Source organism: Peromyscus californicus, unplaced genomic scaffold (genome assembly GCF_007827085.1).
Source record: "Peromyscus californicus insignis strain IS unplaced genomic scaffold, ASM782708v3 Scaffold_5__1_contigs__length_169319896, whole genome shotgun sequence".
NCBI lineage: Eukaryota > Metazoa > Chordata > Mammalia > Rodentia > Cricetidae > Peromyscus > Peromyscus californicus.
Window position 1 is genome coordinate 12,512,696 of NW_026294573.1, and position 16,409 is coordinate 12,529,104.

Sequence of the window (16,409 nt, forward strand, 5' to 3'; positions counted from 1 at the left end):
ACAGAGGTGTGCTGGGGGCGGGGGGACTCGTTGACACATGGACAGAGGTGTGCTGTGGGGGACTCGTTGACACATGGACAGAGGTGTGCTGTGGGGGGGACTCGTTGACACATGGACAGAGGTGTGCTGTGGGGGGGACTCGTTGACACATGGACAGAGGTGTGCTGTGGGGGGGACTCGTTGACACATGGACAGAGGTGTGCTGGGGGGGACTCGACACATGGACAGAGGTGTGCTGGGTGGGGACTCGTTGACACATGGACAGAGGTGTGCTGGGGGGGGGGGGGGGGGGGACTTGTGGCTAGAACCATCTCAGCTCCCTGACCTCCCTTGGGCCCTGCTCTGAGAACTCTCCACACCAGATGAGGAAAGAAGCCCCATATCCCATTGTATCTGTTGGCCTGAGACAGGAGCATTACCCTCTAGGGTCTGGGTTTGGGACACACACACACATTTTCTCTCTCTCACACACACACCTGCTCACACAAACTTTTTCATGTTGGTTAAAGTTCACAGGAGCTTTAGAGACTTAGCCCTGAAAAGTCTTAGCCGGGCCCATCCCAGCCATCTTAGAACCGAAGAGTAGGGCCAAGACGACAAACCCAGAAACTCTGAGGCATTTGGGGGCATATCATTTATTCCCAATGATACCTAATAGATCTGTTGTTGATTTCCTAAGAGGAGCACTGAGTAGAGAGTCTTTGGTCCAACTAACCGTGGCCCACGTTTGTTTCCTGGACGATCATAACTAGCTCAGTTAGATTTGTTTGGCTTTTGCTTTTTTTGTTGTTGTTTGGTTTGGTTTTTGTTTTTGTTTTGTTTTCTGAGACAAGGTATCACTATGTAGCCCTGGTTAGCCTGGAACTCAATATGTAAACTAGGCTTGACTCAAATGACCTCCTGCCTCTGCCTGCCGAGTGCTGGGATTAAAAGTTTGTGCTACCAGGCCTGGCTTAGCTCAGATTTTTTTTTTTTTTTTTAATGTTTATTTATAATGTATACAGTGTTCTGTCTGCACGTGTCCCTGCAGGCCAGAAGAGGGCACCAGATCTCATTACAGGTGGCTGTGAGCCACCATATGGTTGCTGGGAATTGAACTCAGGACCCCTGGAAGAACTGCTGAGCCATCTCTCCAGCCCCTAGCTCAGATTTTTTTGTTTTTTGTTTTTGTTTGTTTGTTGTTGTTTTGTTTTTTGAGACAGGGTTTCTCTGTGTAGCTTTGGTGCCTGTCCTGAATCTCACTCTGTAGACCAGGCTGGCCTCGAACTCACAGAGATCCTTACCTGGCTCTGCCTCCTGAGTGCTGGGATTAAAGGCGTGCGCCACCACCACCCGGCTCAGATTATTTTTTTCCTCTTTTTTTTTTTTTTTTTTTTTTTTTTTTGAGATGGGTCTAGCTGTGTAGCCTAGGCTGCCCTTGTACTTACAATCCTTCTGCCTCCGCATCCCAAGTGCTGGGACCGCAAGTTTGCACCACAGGCCTGGCTGCTACCTCAGTTCCATCAGCTAGAATTTGTAGGCCTGCTCGGGAGCCATGCATGCCTCTCTTGGCTGTCCCTTCCACCCATCTCTGCCAGCAGCAGGACACCTTAGGTCTCTCACCTTGTACTGCCCAGGACACATACCCTCTGGACTGCCTCTCTGACCCAGCCTGTACCCAGTGGGTACTAAAGCATTAACTCCCTCCCTGTCACTGCCGTCGCAGGGTCACCAAGAAGAAGAAAATTGGTAAGAAGAAAAAGACCAAATTGGACGAGGAGGCAAGCGCGCCGCACCCCACCTCTAGCCACCAGAAATGTCCTAGGCAGGGGGATGGTGACGGACTTGTGGGCACGCCGAGCCTGGGGCGGGACTTGCCAGATACTACACTTACCTCCCCGCAGGAGCAAGGGGAAGGGTCCAGCAGTGCAGCTGAGAGCAGTGAACCCTCAGAGCTCAGCCAGATGGGCTTGCTGATCCCCGAGATGAAGGACACCTCCATGGAGTGCCTGGGACAGCCCCTGAGCAAGGTCATTGACAAGCTCCATGGACAGCTGGACCCCAGCACATGGTGCTCCCACATTGATCCCCCAGATCAGTCCTTTCGGACCGGCTCTCCCGGGGAGGCCCCGGAGAAACCACCATTTTGCGACTTTAGTGAGGGGCTTCCAGCCCCAATGGACTTCTACCGCTTTACGGTCGAGAGTCCAAGTACTGTTGCACCAGGTGGCGGCCACCATGACCCTGCAGGGCCTAGCCAACCGCTGCATGTTCCTGGTCGCCCTGAGACTGCTCTCCAAGAAGAAGAGGGAGGAAGAGGAGAAGGGCAGGCATCTCAGCCCCTAGAGGACATGCAAGGGGAGCCTCAGGAGCCAGAGCCTCAGGAGCAGGACACCCAGGTGCCACCGGTCAACGAGGAGCCTGTGCCTGAACCTGTGTCCCAGCCTGAACTTGGAACCCAGGAAGCCCTTTGCAAGCTCAAGCGAGACCAGCCCAGTCCGTGTCTGAGCAGCGCTGAGGACTCCGGGGTAGATGAGGGCCAGGGGAGCCCTTCGGAGATGACACACCCCTCAGAGTTCAGGTGAGGGCTGTCTACACCTGCTGCAGGATCTGCCAGTCCATCAGGGATGGGAGGTCTAGCCTGCTGGTGGGAGATGGAAAGGCAGGTCACCTCCTGCCTGACCCCTGCTCCTCCCTACCCTTGTCCCTGTCACAGAGTAGACAACAATCACCTACTCCTGCTGATGATCCATGTCTTTAGAGAAAACGAAGAGCAGTTGTTCAAAGTAAGTCCCCGAACTGGGGAATGATCAAGCAGTACAGCAGAGGCAGGCCGGGACAGCCACACTGTTGAGTGTGCGTGCAGGTCCGGCAGAGCAGGAGCTCAAGCCGATGCCCGTTTGCTTCGGCTCCTAGATGATCCGGATGAGCACTGGGCACATGGAGGGTAACCTGCAGCTGCTGTATGTGCTGCTCACGGACTGCTACGTCTACTTGCTTCGGAAAGGTGCCTGCCACCCCAGGCCAGAGTGGGTGGGCTTGAGCTCCCCTCCCCCAGCCCTCCCCCACTCCCACTAAAGGCACGTACTAATGACAAGGTGTCCCACGGGAGGTGTTGCTAGCTGGGCTGAGCACCCTGTCTGTCTCTCTGCTACACTGTCACTTCACGTTGCAGGGTAAGGAGGGGGTCTTCTCTGCAAGGGGGCTGGGTCTTAGAAAATGAGGCTGCGGGAGGGGAAAAAGGCCAGCCAGGGTAATAGGTATTGTGGTCTCCTCTCTCAGGGGCCACAGAGAAGCCATACCTGGTGGAGGAGGCCGTTTCTTACAATGAACTTGACTATGTGTCGGTGAGTCCAGGCTCTGCAGTTGGTGTACCCTCCTAGGTATGAGGCTTCTCAGGCCACCCATGCTTAGAGCTGCAGAGCAAGGTCCATCCTGGGTATGGGCACCGCCATCCACAGAGGCCTCTGTGCACATGCTGGAGACAGGAGTCAAGTGCAGAGACGCCTCTTCCTGCACCAGGTCTCTGACCATCTTCCCTCACTCCTGCCAGACCCCAGATCTTGGTCAGACCCCAAATGTGTGGTTCCTCCCTTCTGGATCCCAGTCAACCCTCAATCTGGCCATGATGCCCCTTGTGCTGGGCAGTGGCCAAGCCCTGTGTGGTTTCTGGCAGGTTGGCCTCGACCAACAGACTGTCAGGCTGGTGTGCACCAACCGCAGGAAGCAGCTTCTGCTGGATACGGCTGACGTGGCCCTGGCTGAGTGAGTGTCAGCCCCCACCCCTCAGCAGGACAGGAGAATCAGCATCTTCCATGGGCATGGCCCTGGCTGGGGGGAGAAGCAGACACCCATCTGTTCCCCTAAGAGCGGTCTGCTCAGAGAGGCAGGGAAGTGGACAGTCACTGACCAACTGACTCACGTCAGCCCAGGTGACCTCAGCCCCTCAGGACTCGTGGAGAGGAAAGGGGCTGGTGTGAGGTCCAATGAGCGGGGGAGACCCAAGAGCCAGGCTGTTGTCCTGGGTGTGCCCAGGACTATAGACATGAGAATTACGCGTGACGAGGTCATATCTGTGCTGACTGGAATAGTCAAGTCCTACTGGCCAACACTTTCAGAATCCAAGGCCCTTTGGACACTGGGAATGGTCAGGCCTTTTCTGGGCACCGTCCAGTGATGCAGGGCTCTGACCTCATCATCGCCCACTGCTGCCCTGATCCCAGCATCCTCAGCCCTAGTTTCTGTTAGCCCGCTGGGCCCAGAGCACTCAGGACAGAGCCCTGTCCACTGAGGGCCTGTCCCCAGGCCTCTGACTGCAAACCGCACCCCCTGCCCAGGCTCTTCTTGGCGTCTCTGAGGTCAGCCATGATCAAAGGCTGCCGGGAACCACCCTACCCGAGCATCCTGACTGATGCCACCATGGAGAAGTTGGCACTGGCCAAATTTGTCGCCCAGGAATCCAAATGTGAGGTCAGTGGCCGGGGTGGCGCACCAACAGTGGCGTGCCTTGGATTAAGGCTAAGTGGTGCAAATGGCGCCCCTCGTGTTCCTCAGTCACCTCGTGGGAAGGACTTTCCTCCTCTGGACCCTGTCCTCTTGCCCACTTGTCTGTGGCCTGAGGTTACCTTGTTGTCATGGCTCCTGGGGCTGGGTCGTGGGTGAGCCGAGGCTCTGCCAAGGCCTTATCTGCCTATCTGTTGTCTGAACCCTCCAGGCATCCACTGTGACTGTGCATTTCTATGGGCTTGTGCACTGGGAGGACCCCATGGACGAGGCCCTGGGCCCTGTCCCCTGCCACTGCTCCCCCCCTGAAGGCACCATCACCAAAGAAGGCATGCTGCACTACAAGGCTGGCACCTCCTATCTAGGCAAGGAACACTGGAAGACCTGCTTCGTGGTGCTCAGGTGGGAGTCCCGAGGTGTGGGCCCAGGGGGTGTCAGGTCCCCAGCAGGAGAGGCCCAAGGGCAGATGCCTCCCTTCTCCACAGAGCTGGGGGGTCGGTCAGTTCTCAGGGCACAGGATTCCCAGGTGCCTGAGCCAGCCCTGGTGACAGAGCTTCAGCCGTGCCCAGGAAGCGGCAGTGTTCTCCCCAGCCCCTCTCAGGTTCCTTTCTTGCCCCCTCCATAGAAAGCAGGTCCCTGGTTCCCAGGCAGTTTATGAGGGACCCCCGGGGTCTTCTTAGCCAGGTCTCACCTCACTGTATTGTGACCCTGTAGCAACGGGATCCTCTACCAGTATCCGGACCGCACTGATGTCATCCCCCTGCTGTCGGTGAACATGGGGTAAGTGTCCCAGGAAGAGGGTACTAGGCAGGTAGGTGTCATGGCTAGGTGTCCTGCCTGGAGGTCAGCTCTAGCTGAGTCTGAGGCCAGGAACTGCTGACCTTCTGTCCCTCACCGCACCTTACCCAGCAACCCCCAACAAGTGTCTTAGGGTTTGCAAGCTGTAAGGAGCCATGGAGGCAGGGTGAATGAGGAGGCACCCTCTGGCAAGAGAAGAGAGCCCCTTCCCAGCAAGTCCCCACCCAGTGAGAGGCAGAGTGCAGAGGAAGTGGGTCAGTGGGCACTGGTTCTGAGCAGGAGCAGTCAGTGGCTTTGTGACCTCTCACCTGGCTATGTTTGGGTACCCCCGGGGATCTTGGCCATTCTGGAGATACAGATTGTCGTGCAACCTTCTAATCCAGTGTGGAGGGTAGAAGCAGGAGGCTCAGGAGTTCCAGGCCATCCTCTGCTACATAACAAGTTCCGGGCCAGCCTGGGCTACATGAGACCCTGTCTCAAAAGAAATAAAAAAAAAAAAAAAACTGTTACACAGAAATGAGAGGTTGCCAAGCATCTGTAAATGTACCTAGAGCCAGAGCGCGAGCCCAGTGTCCGCACACCTCAACCAACCCCAGGCGCTCCCACTCCAGCCACCTCACTCCCGTTTCACCCTCCTCCTCTGGCCCAGGGGGGAGCAGTGCGGTGGCTGCCGGAGATCCAACACCACAGATCGGCCCCACGCCTTCCAGGTCATTCTGGCTGACCGGCCCTGCCTGGAGCTAAGTGCTGACAGCGAGGCTGAGATGGCTGACTGGATGCAGCATCTCTGCCAGGCCGTGTCCAAAGGAGTAAGTGCCCCCCGCTTCCGCCATCTGCCCAGCCTGGCCCATCCGGATCTCAGGGTCCAACCCCCAAACACACCAGTCACAGAGAAGCCTGGGAGGGCCAAGATGGTAGACCCTAGGGGACAGCCCAGGAATGAACACACGTTCAGAGCACTTTGTACTTGGACCGCTCCCCCTCCCCTCCCTACACTGCTAAGGTAGACAGTCTAACGGAGAAAGAGCTTGCCTCTCCCACTTTCTGCCCATATCCAGGTCATACCCCAGGGGGTGGCTCCCAGCCCCTGTATCCCTTGCTGCCTGGTAATCACCGAGGACCGCCTCTTCACATGCCATGAGGATTGCCAAACCAGCTTCTTTCGCTCCCTGGGCACAGCCAGGCTGGCTGACATCAGTGCCATCTCTACAGAGCTGGGCAAGGAGTACTGTGTCCTGGTGAGCTGGGTGGGAATGAGGGCTCAGACCCTGCCCGAGGAAATCTGTGCATACTTACCAGGGACCTGCTGTCCCTAGGAATTCTCCCAGGATAGCCCACAGCTGCTCCAACCCTGGGTCATCTATCTGAGTTGCACTTCCGAACTGGACCGGTTCCTGACTGCCCTGAGCTCTGGCTGGAAAGCCATCTACCAGGTACCTAGCCGTTCTTGGGGCCTGGCCTCACCCGCAGGGTTCTAGGGGCAGCAATTTGCAAACAACTGAGACAGACCCAGAGACTTAGAACCAGAGGAACAAGTCCCAGGGTCGGCTAGTCTGTCAAAGGCTACAAATGCCACCAGGAGCTGGGGGGCTCATGCTGGGCCTGGCAAGACACAAGCAAGACAGGACCTCCTCTTTCCCAGAGCCCTGAGAGGTAGTAGCTTTTGTTTTTTGTTTTGTTGTTGTTGGTTTTTTTTTTTTTTTTTTTTTTTTTTTTTGGTTTTTGGTTTGTTTGTTTTTGAGACAAGGCCTTATTATACAATCTGGCTAGCCTGGAATTCACAGGGAACCCCTGCCTCTGGCTCCGGGGATGAAAGGCATGCACTGCCACCACACCTGGGGAGAGGGACTGTTCTGCGCATGTGCTCCCTGCCCGCTGTGGTTCTGGGAGAGCTCTAAACTGAGCCTGAGGTGGAGAACAGTCAAAGACAGATACATGCCCAGTGGATTCCAGCTAGACCTGAGAGTTTGGGGTCTGTGTGAGGAGCAGGAGGGAAACTCACAACATGGACGATGCTCCCAAAGGGGTGTGCAGGGCCCCAAGCTCTTCCATGGCTCCTGGGAAAGCAACCAGCTGCTTTTATGCTCCCTGCTTGTCCGCCACAGGTAGACCTCCCTCACAAGGCGATCCATGAAGCTTCCATCAAGCAGAAATTCGAAGACGCCCTGAGCCTCATCCACAGCGCCTGGCAGCGGAGTGACAGTCTCTGCCGAGGCAGAGCCTCCCGGGACCCCTGGTGCTGAGGCGTGGCTGGGCAGTACTACAGGCAGGCTAGAAGGAGGCAGGCTGACCAGCATGAACACTGTGGTGTGCCACCATGCTATTTCGGAGCCACGTGTCCACAGGCCTCTACGGCCCACTCCTAGCGTGGCTCGAGACAGAGATCAGAGTGGGTGCCTAGCACTCTGGGCATCCTGTCCAACTGGGAGTGACTAGAGGTCACTGGGGCAGAATGTCTGAGCCCTGTGGGCTCTGTAGACATCTTAGTCCTCACCACCTGCTCAGGGTGGCCATGAGAATAAAAGCATCCATTTGAGGGGGAGCAGAGAGACCAGGAGGGCGGGCATGCCATCTTCCTTTCCTGGGCCAGGGACCTGGGCAGATGGTCAGGGCCCCCTGGGGGTCGTGAGTGCCCGGCCACCCTTGTTCGTTTTTGAACACTGTCCTCACCGCACAGGGAAACGGGAACATTAGGTGTCTGTGCATGCCTCCTTCTCACGCATCCGCCCATGCCCAGCGGCCTGTCTCACACAGCCTGGGCCCAGACAGCAGCCCTCTATGGCTGCCAGGAGGCCCTGCATGTCCACAGCCCTGCCTCTCCTCTCCCTCAGATGCAGCAGAGCTTGTAAGAGCCAAGGTTCAGGTGGCTCCTCTTGCCGGAGCAAAGCAAAGGGGCTGAGACAGCAGAGCCCGTGGGCCTGGTGGCCACTTTGACACCTGACTGAGCCCTGCTTGGCTGGAGCTGGCCCTTCCTGAGGTCTTTGCTAGATCCCTCTGGAGACGGGGCAGATGGATTGGGCTTTGTTTTTTTAAAAATAAAATTGACGTTATATTGCTGAGATTTGTCACTGGCCCTCTCTAAGCGTGAGATGGGGGCGGGGAGGGCTCCTCTTCTGCAACATCTTCATTGTCCACTGTGCCCAACACACCCCGCACAGAACGAGAACCAGGTCTGCCCCGGCTGCTTCCAGTCTGCTCCTGGGCCTTCCTGTTTCCTGCATGGCCACCAAGAGTGGGAGCCCGGTGGTCCGGTTGTTAAGGAAAATGGCTAGAACCATAAAGGTTACTCTTCCCGGTGGCCCTTAGCTTTCCATTCCATCCCACCCAGACTCTGCAGTTTGGGGTGAGCGAGGCTAGAAGTTGGGGGCTGAGGAGGGGTGTGGACCACCCTTTACTGTGTGAAGCGCTGTTCAAAGCAGGCTCTTCACACATCCATCTCCCAAAGGCCCTTCTGGAGTCAGACTGAGTGGCCCCTTCTCCCCATCACCAGCAGCACTGTTCTCCACGGTCCGGTTCCCCAAAATCAATAGCAGTTTGAAAATAGGAAAGGGAAAGTTCTGGAAACAAACAGTTGTAAATATGTGCATTGGTTTGAGTAGTGTGCAATCGGACCAACAGATGTGACTCATCCCAAGGTCCAGAGTGTCTGTGTCGTGTTCACCATTAGTCACTTAGCAGGATTTGTGTTCAAGTTACCCTTTTTTATTTAGTAATGGCCCCCAAAGTTGTCCTCTGACTTCTATACACATCTGTGTCCTGTGTGTATCCCCGTATACACACACACACACATGCACACGTACAGGATAGCCTAAGCTATATGGTAAGACCCTGTCCAATACATACACACACACACACACACACACACACACACACACACACATACACACACACACACACACACACACGTACAGGATAGCCTAAGCTATATGGTAAGACCCTGTCCAATACATACATACACACACACACACCACACACACACACACACACACACACACACACACACACATGCATTGACATTAATGGGGTTTGCAGGGCATGGTGTCATACACCTTTAACACAAGCACTCAAGAGGCAGAGGCAAGCCGGGCAGTGGTGGCGCACACCTTTAATCCCAGCACTCGGGAGGCAGAGCCAGGCGGATCTCTGTGAGTTCGAGGCCAGCCTGGTCTCCAAAGCGAGTTCCAGGAAAGGCGCAAAGCTACACAGAGAAACCCTGTCTCGAAAAACCAAAAAAAAAAAAAAAAAAGAGGCAGAGGCAAGTGGATCTCTGTGAGTCCCTGGCCAGCCTGGTCTACATAGTTCCAGGGGTTGGAGAAATTGTTCATTGGTTAGAGCTCTTCCAGAGGATCTGGATTTGATTCCCAGCACCCACCCACATGATAGCTCACAACCATGTGTAACTCCAGTCAGAGGGTACAACACTCTCTCTGGCTTCCATGGACACCAGGCACACACAGACATACATGCAGGCCAAACACCCATATACATAAAAATATAATAATAAATGACAGTAGGCATGGACATGCATGCTTGTACTGTCAGCACGCAGGGGGCAGAGGCAGCTGGAGATTGGCATGAGTTTGAAGGTGGCCTGGGCTGCACACTGAGTCCCAGCCAGTCTGGAAATGAGACACCGCCTCACATGAAACAAAATCACCTCACTAATAGGGCTCTGGGGTCCTCCTTCACACTCCCATTGTTGAAAAGGAACTAGAAAAGCTGGGCAGTGGTGGTGCACATCTTTAATCCCAGCGCTTGGAAGGCAGAGGCAGAGTAAGTTCTAGGACAGCCAGGGCTACATGGAGAAATCCTGGCTCAAAAAAAAGGGGGCAGGGAAGGAACTAAAAAGCTGGGCATGGTGGTCCACAACTTTAATTCCAGCACTAGGAGGCAGAGGCAAAGGCAGGTGAATGTCTGATTTTGAGCCCACTCTGGTCTACATAGCTAGTGTCAAGCCAGCAAAGGTTACATAGAGAGATCTTGTCTCAAAAAACCCAAAAATTAAGTGAAATTTAGAGAGAAGGAAGGAAGGAAGGAGAAAGAGAAAGAGAGAAAGAAAGAGAGAGAAAGAAAGAAAGAAAGAAAGAAAGAAAGAAAGAAAGAAAGAAAGAAAGAAAGAAAGAAAGAAAAGAAAGAAAGAAAAGAGAAAGAAAATGGAGCTATAATCTGAGGGAACCAGATTGGAAGACTGAGGCCAGGAAAGAGGAGGAAGTCGCTCAGGCTGTGGCAGATGTAGAAATGGGACAGTTGCTAGTCAGCCCAGGTAGCCTGTGTCTAGAGCCAAGTCACTACATGCCCAGAGCTTTAGCTGCTGCCAAACTGGGACTAGAGACGGGACAGGAAGTCTAGAGGACAAGGAGGAGTGCCCTCCCCTAGTTAGGCTCTTTCTTCCTGCCCCACTCTCCTTCCAGTCCCGAGTGACCTTTCCTCCAGATCCCAGGGGCCAGGCCTGCCTGGCCAGCAGCAGCTGGGATTGGCCCGAGCCGGAGGAGGTGTGTCCAGACTCCCACAGCCCCAGTCTGCTAACAGCAGGTGCAGTTCCAAGACAGACCAGGGGCCTCCAGTCCCTGACAAGATCTGTCCTCTAGACATGGCACTGGGCCCCCATGGTCCCCAGCCCCGTGGCCACACACGGGTGCAGACAGCCTAGACCCGGCCACCTATGGCCAGTGCTGTGGCCCTGATCCAGACACAGATGGCTCCTGCCGTGGACGCAGGGGATGTGGTGTCTCCGGCGGTGGACCTGGTGCTGGGTGCCTCAGCCTGCTGCCTGGCCTGTGTATTCACCAATCCCCTGGAGGTGGTAAAGACCCGTCTACAGCTACAGGGTGAACTGCAGGCCCCGGGCACCTACCCACGGCCCTACCGGGGCTTCGTGTCTTCTGTCGCAGCCATCGCCCGGGCAGATGGGCTGTGGGGCCTGCAGAAGGGGCTGGCCGCTGGCCTTCTCTACCAGGGCCTCATGAATGGTGTCCGTTTCTACTGCTACAGCCTGGCATGCCAGGCTGGCCTCACCCAGCAACCGGGTGGTACTGTGGTCGCAGGTGCTGTGGCTGGGGCATTGGGAGCCTTTGTGGGAAGTCCTGCTTACCTGGTGAGTGTCTTCTTCCTTTACCACTCCAACATGACCAACGTGACCAGTAGACTCTGTGGCCCTGGGTTGGGCGGGGCAGGTTAGGAGGGGACTGTTCCCTGGGAATATCTGGTTCAGATCTGGAATCTGCCCTTGCTCTGATCCTTGCTCTTTTGGCGTCCACGCCCACTGGTCTTAGCCAGGAGAGGGAGCAGGTTATGAAGTAGGTAGACTATAGTTGTCATTTGCCTGTGGTCACTCCTGGATAGCCAGGTATATGGTGGGGATAAAAGCCACAGCTGATTATGAGTTGCTGTGTCCTGGTCTGGCCACTGAAGTGCTCTGTCCTTGTGAGTGGCAGGACAGAGGCCCAAAGATCTACTTAAGAAACTTGAAGCCATTGGTGGTGGCACATGCCTTTAATCCCAGCACTGGGGAGGCAGAGGCAGGTGGATCTCTATGAGTTCAAGGCCAGTCTGCTCTATAGAATGAGTTCCAGGACAGCCAGGGCTACACAGAGAAACCTTCCCTGTCTTGAAAAAACAAAACCAAACCAACCAACCAAACAAACAAACAAAAAACTCTTGACCTACCAAGATACAAAGGCAGGCTCAGGATGTGGCTCACTTGGTACTGTTTGCCTAATCCTGGGTTTGTTCCCAAGCACCTTAGCTAGATGTGGCAACACCTAACTACCCATAATCCTAGCATTTAGGAGGGGGAGACAGGAAAATCAGACTTAAGGTCATGGTGACATAACTAATTTGAGGCCAGCCTGGACTACATGAGACACAGTCTCAAATTTAAAAATAAAAAAGTGGCCAGGAAGCCGGGCGGTGGTGGCGCACGCCTTTAATCCCAGCACTCGGGAGGCAGAGCCAGGCGGATCTCTGTGAGTTCGAGGCCAGCCTGGACTACCAAGTGAGTTCCAGGAAAGGCGCAAAACTACACAGAGAAACCCTGTCTCGAAAAACCAAAAAAAAAAAAAAGTGGCCAGGAGATGGTGGATGGTGGCGAATGCCTTTATTCCCAGCACTCAGAATCAGAGGCAGGTGGATCTCTGTAAGTTTGAGGCCAGCCTGGTCTACAGAGTGAGTTCCAGGACAGCCAGGGCTACACAGTAAAACCCTGTCTCAAAAAAAGGACCAAAAATAAATAATAAATGAACTCAAGCCGACCGAGACTGCCCCCAAGCTTCAGATGTGGAGTCAGGGATACCGTGCAGGAAAGGGGCTCAGACATGCCCAGCTCATTTCCCAGTCTCTAGCCTAAAGCCCCCCATCTGCTCTGAACTCCCAGGTCAAGACCCAGCTGCAGGCCCAGACTGTGGCTGTTATGGCCGTGGGGTACCAGCACCAGCATCAGGTAAAACATCTTCCCCAGAACCCCGGGGGCTCCCGGCTGTGCAGGGACTGGGGCTGTCTAGTGACCCATACCCTCTCTTCCCTGCAGAGTGTCCTGGGTGCCTTGGAGACCATCTGGCGCCAGCAGGGCCTACTAGGGCTGTGGCGGGGTGTGGGTGGGGCTGTGCTCCGAGTCACAGTGGGTTCAGCTGCCCAGCTGGCCACCTTCGCCTCCGCGAAGGCTTGGGTACAGGAGCGACAGGTAAGGGCCTGGGAACTCCTGCACAGACAGGGAGTGGGAGGGCCCCGGCCTCTTTCACACAGGGGTGGGGACAGATGGGGTCCAAAACAGAACCTGCAGGAGGCTGAACGTAGTGAGACACACTTACGTTCCTAACACTTGGGATGCTGAGGCAGGGGGATCAAGAAGCTTAAGGTGGTCCTCAGCTACCTAGGGTTCCAAGTCAGCCTAGGCTACCTACATGAGACCCTGTCAAAAAAGAAGAAGAAAGGAAGACGGGGGGGGGGGGGGGGGAAGAGAAGGAAGGAAGGGAAGGAAGGTCAGAAGGAAGAGAGGAGGAGGCATGGGAGGAAGAGAGGAGAGCTGCAGCGAAGGATGGTGTTTCTCACCTGTATAGCAAGACATTTTATACAGAGAGAGAGAGAGAGAGAGAGAGAGAGAGAGGATGGGAAGGGAAGAAGAAAAGAGTTGTTGGCTCTGTCACTGTAGCTGTGACCTAGCCCTTCTGTCCAACAGGCGTTGGACATCAGTGAACCCTGAAACCATGGGGGAGCCCAGGCTTGGTATTGGAGCTGGGAATGGCTGGAGAGATCTGATTTGCTCGCCTGCTCCAGCCCTTCCAGCCCTCATGGGCTTGGGGCAGGGAGAGCACACTAGGGGTGGGTAGAGAGCAGTGGGCAGGGTCAACAGCCTGAGCCATCCCCACAGTGGCTTTCGGAGGACAGCTGGCTGGTAACCCTGGCTGGAGGCATGATCAGCAGTATCGCTGTGGCTGCGGTCATGACTCCCTTCGACGTGGTCAGCACTCGGCTATACAACCAACCGGTGGACAGAGCCGGCAGGGTGAGCCGGGGGCAGGGGAAGGTAGGGTGTGGGGAGATGGGAGACACACACACACACACACACACACACACACACACACACACACCAGGGGACACGTGCCATATTCACAGCCCATTAACACGCACGTCCTAAACCCTTCAACTGGATTTTATTCTGTTTCCTGGTAAGGAAATTGGCTCAGAGAGATCAAGTGACCTGGTCGAGGCTGCCCAGATGATCAATGGGAGGGGCAGGTTTGGAATCATGGCCTTCCTGTGGTGACCCCAACAGGAAGTGTCAGGGCAAAGATGTCCCAGTGCTGCTATCCAAGCCGCACCCCTGCAGGAGGCTATCTGCCTGAAGGAAGGTGCTCCTTGTTAATATCACAATCTATAACCCTCCGGGGCCAGGTGGGACTAGGTGCTCCTTCTAACCGGACACTAGATACACCTGCTTCTGTCATCTGGGACCTCTCACCTCTCAAGGTGATCCTCGCCCCATGTTTATCCCCAGGGCCAGCTGTACAGGGGCCTCACTGACTGCCTGGTGAAGATCTGTCAGCAGGAGGGACCCCTGGCACTCTACAAGGGCCTAGGCCTTGCCTACCTGCGCTTGGGCCCCCACACCATCCTTAGCATGTTCTTCTGGGATGAGCTGCGGAAGCTGGCCGCAAGGGCCCAACACCAGGGCACCTAGCCTTGTCCCTCACCCCACCGCCAAGCCTGGCATTGGTGGAAGTGATGGCCTGCTTCAGTAGGACTGCCTGCCCGGAGCCAGCTTGAGTCAGGCCCTGCCACAGGTCAGGGGAGTGACCCAGGGACCAGTCCCAGGACTAGTTCACCCCAAGTCACTGCCCCTCACCCCCTTCCTCTCCCCTGGGTTACCGTGCCCTAGCGCATTGTCACAGTAGCGCCTGCATACAAGGGTCCCCGTGAGCAAATCCACTCAGTGGTACCGGCTTCTCAGTCTGTCCACTATGTGGCCACACAAGCCTTGCTCAGAACAGGGAAACTGAGGGGGATATCACTCTGGCTGGGATCACATGGCTTTCCGGTGACAGAGCCAGGACTTACAGTTTGACTCTGCCTACCTCATCCTATGCTCTCAGCAAGGGAACTGTCAGGACCGTTGGGCAGCGGATCCCTCAGAGGCCACTGCAAGTGAGGAGACTTATGGTTGGGGCCACGAGGGAAGCCTTGGTGTCCCCAGACTCTAGCTAGCTAAGGCCAGTTATGGAACCAAGTTCTAAAACCTTGAGAACTTGAACAACAAAAACCTATTTTCTTACCTTTGGAAGCCCAGAAGCCCAAGAAGGATTGGCAGTGTTAGTGTCTCTCTCTCCTTTTATTTCTGTTATTTGTGGTACTGTGGTGGAACCAGGGTCTGAGCATGTTAGTCACATGATCTGCTATCTACACCCTCAGCCCAGGGCTGACTTCTCCAGAGACTTCTTTCCTTGAGAGGCTTCTTCCCAGCGCTTACCATCTTCTCCGTGTGTGGGAGCCACATCAGCTTTTATCAGACTGGGGACATGTCAGTCAGCAGAACGTCTGCCCGGGACTCATGAGGCCCCGGGTTCCATCCCCAGCACTGAATACACTGGGCACAATGGCACAGGCCTGTAATCTCAGCACTTCAGAGGTGGAGCCAGGAGGATCAGGAGTTCATTTTCAGCTACATAGTGAGTTTGAGGCCAGCCTGGACTCCATGAGAGGCAGAGGGGGTGGGGGAGAGAGAGGAGCAGAGCAGAGAGGGGGGAGAAAGATGGATAGAGAAAGGGAGAGGCAGAGGGAGGGGAGGGAAGGGGAGAGGGAGAAGAGACGGGAATTCAGTTATATTGGATAGGGTCGGCACAGGGGCCGCATGTTAAATTAGAGGTGGCTACCACTGTCTCCACAGACACCTCCTGAGGGACTCGGGTTAGGACCTCAGCGTGGGTCTGGGAGCATCCCTGAGTTCAGGCTTTATTGAGGGCTTCCCATTTGTGAACATCCAGAGGGGCTCAGGAGATGGGAGCCCAGGTAAGAGGGCGCCTGCCCACGCAAGTCACCGGGCAGTGCCACAGCAGGGCGGACGACAGCCTCTGGGCCCTTGCTCCAGACTGCAGCCACCCTCCGGAAGACTGTTGAGAACCGAGAAGGTGTGTTTGTAAGGCACCCAGTAACCAACCACCTTCCCCAAACACACCCCAAGTGCAAAAAACTGCTCTGGATGAACACTCCAATAAAGTTTTCTATTTTGTGTATCTTTCATGACTCCCCTCTACTTCCCTGACCCTGACCCCCAAACCCTCAGCTCTCAAGCCTTTTCTAGGAAGAACCCAGAAACCAGCGGCCAACTGCCCAGGTGGGGCTTGCCACCTAGTGGACTCAAGAGGAACAGTATGAACCGGAGGCAGGTTGCATTCAGCCTGAATCTTTTTTTTTTTTTTTTTTTTTTTTTTTTTGGTTTTTTCGAGACAGGGTTTCTCTGTGTAGCTTTGCGCCTTTCCTGGGACTCACTTGGTAGCCCAGGCTGGCCTCGAACTCACAGAGATCCGCCTGGCTCTGCCTCCCGAGTGCTGGGATTAAAGGCGTGCGCCACCACCGCCCGGCTTTTTTTTTTTTTTTTTTTTTTTTTGAGACAGGGTTTCTCTGTGTAGTTTTTGGTG

At 55.2% G+C, this 16,409-nt stretch overlaps 2 protein-coding genes across 3 annotated transcripts in view; both read left to right on the top strand.

The window, feature by feature from the left end:
* The window catches only part of Plekhm2 (pleckstrin homology and RUN domain containing M2), a 44,779-nt gene extending 36,440 nt beyond the window's left edge, over positions 1-8,339 (top strand). For both annotated transcript variants that reach the window (XM_052716467.1, XM_052716468.1), the window contains 12 exons: positions 1,706-2,560; positions 2,696-2,765; positions 2,896-2,986; positions 3,262-3,326; positions 3,656-3,744; positions 4,317-4,449; positions 4,694-4,884; positions 5,197-5,262; positions 5,930-6,089; positions 6,339-6,518; positions 6,597-6,713; positions 7,386-8,339. In XM_052716467.1, coding sequence (XP_052572427.1) covers positions 1,706-2,560; positions 2,696-2,765; positions 2,896-2,986; positions 3,262-3,326; positions 3,656-3,744; positions 4,317-4,449; positions 4,694-4,884; positions 5,197-5,262; positions 5,930-6,089; positions 6,339-6,518; positions 6,597-6,713; positions 7,386-7,523 — 2,155 coding nt within the window. In that variant the 3' untranslated portion in view covers positions 7,524-8,339. The remainder of the gene's footprint in view (positions 1-1,705; positions 2,561-2,695; positions 2,766-2,895; positions 2,987-3,261; positions 3,327-3,655; positions 3,745-4,316; positions 4,450-4,693; positions 4,885-5,196; positions 5,263-5,929; positions 6,090-6,338; positions 6,519-6,596; positions 6,714-7,385) is intronic.
* A 2,129-nt stretch (positions 8,340-10,468) lies between these two features.
* Positions 10,469-16,004, top strand: Slc25a34 (solute carrier family 25 member 34). Its single transcript, XM_052716316.1, has 5 exons — positions 10,469-11,374; positions 12,653-12,718; positions 12,806-12,958; positions 13,646-13,780; positions 14,273-16,004. Exons 1-5 carry the CDS (start codon positions 10,943-10,945, stop codon positions 14,453-14,455), a joined length of 969 nt encoding a protein of 322 aa, XP_052572276.1. The 5' UTR covers positions 10,469-10,942; the 3' UTR covers positions 14,456-16,004.
* The last annotated feature ends 405 nt before the right edge of the window (positions 16,005-16,409 follow it).

Excerpts from the sequence above, each read along its gene's own strand:
- Slc25a34 (XM_052716316.1), top strand. The coding sequence starts at position 10,943 with ATGGCCAGTGCTGTGGCCCTGATCCAGACACAGATGGCTCCTGCCGTG. Across the intron at positions 11,375-12,652 it reads TGGGAAGTCCTGCTTACCTG|GTCAAGACCCAGCTGCAGGC; the intron begins GTGAGTGTCTTC and ends CTGAACTCCCAG. Across the intron at positions 12,719-12,805 it reads GGTACCAGCACCAGCATCAG|AGTGTCCTGGGTGCCTTGGA; the intron begins GTAAAACATCTT and ends TCTTCCCTGCAG.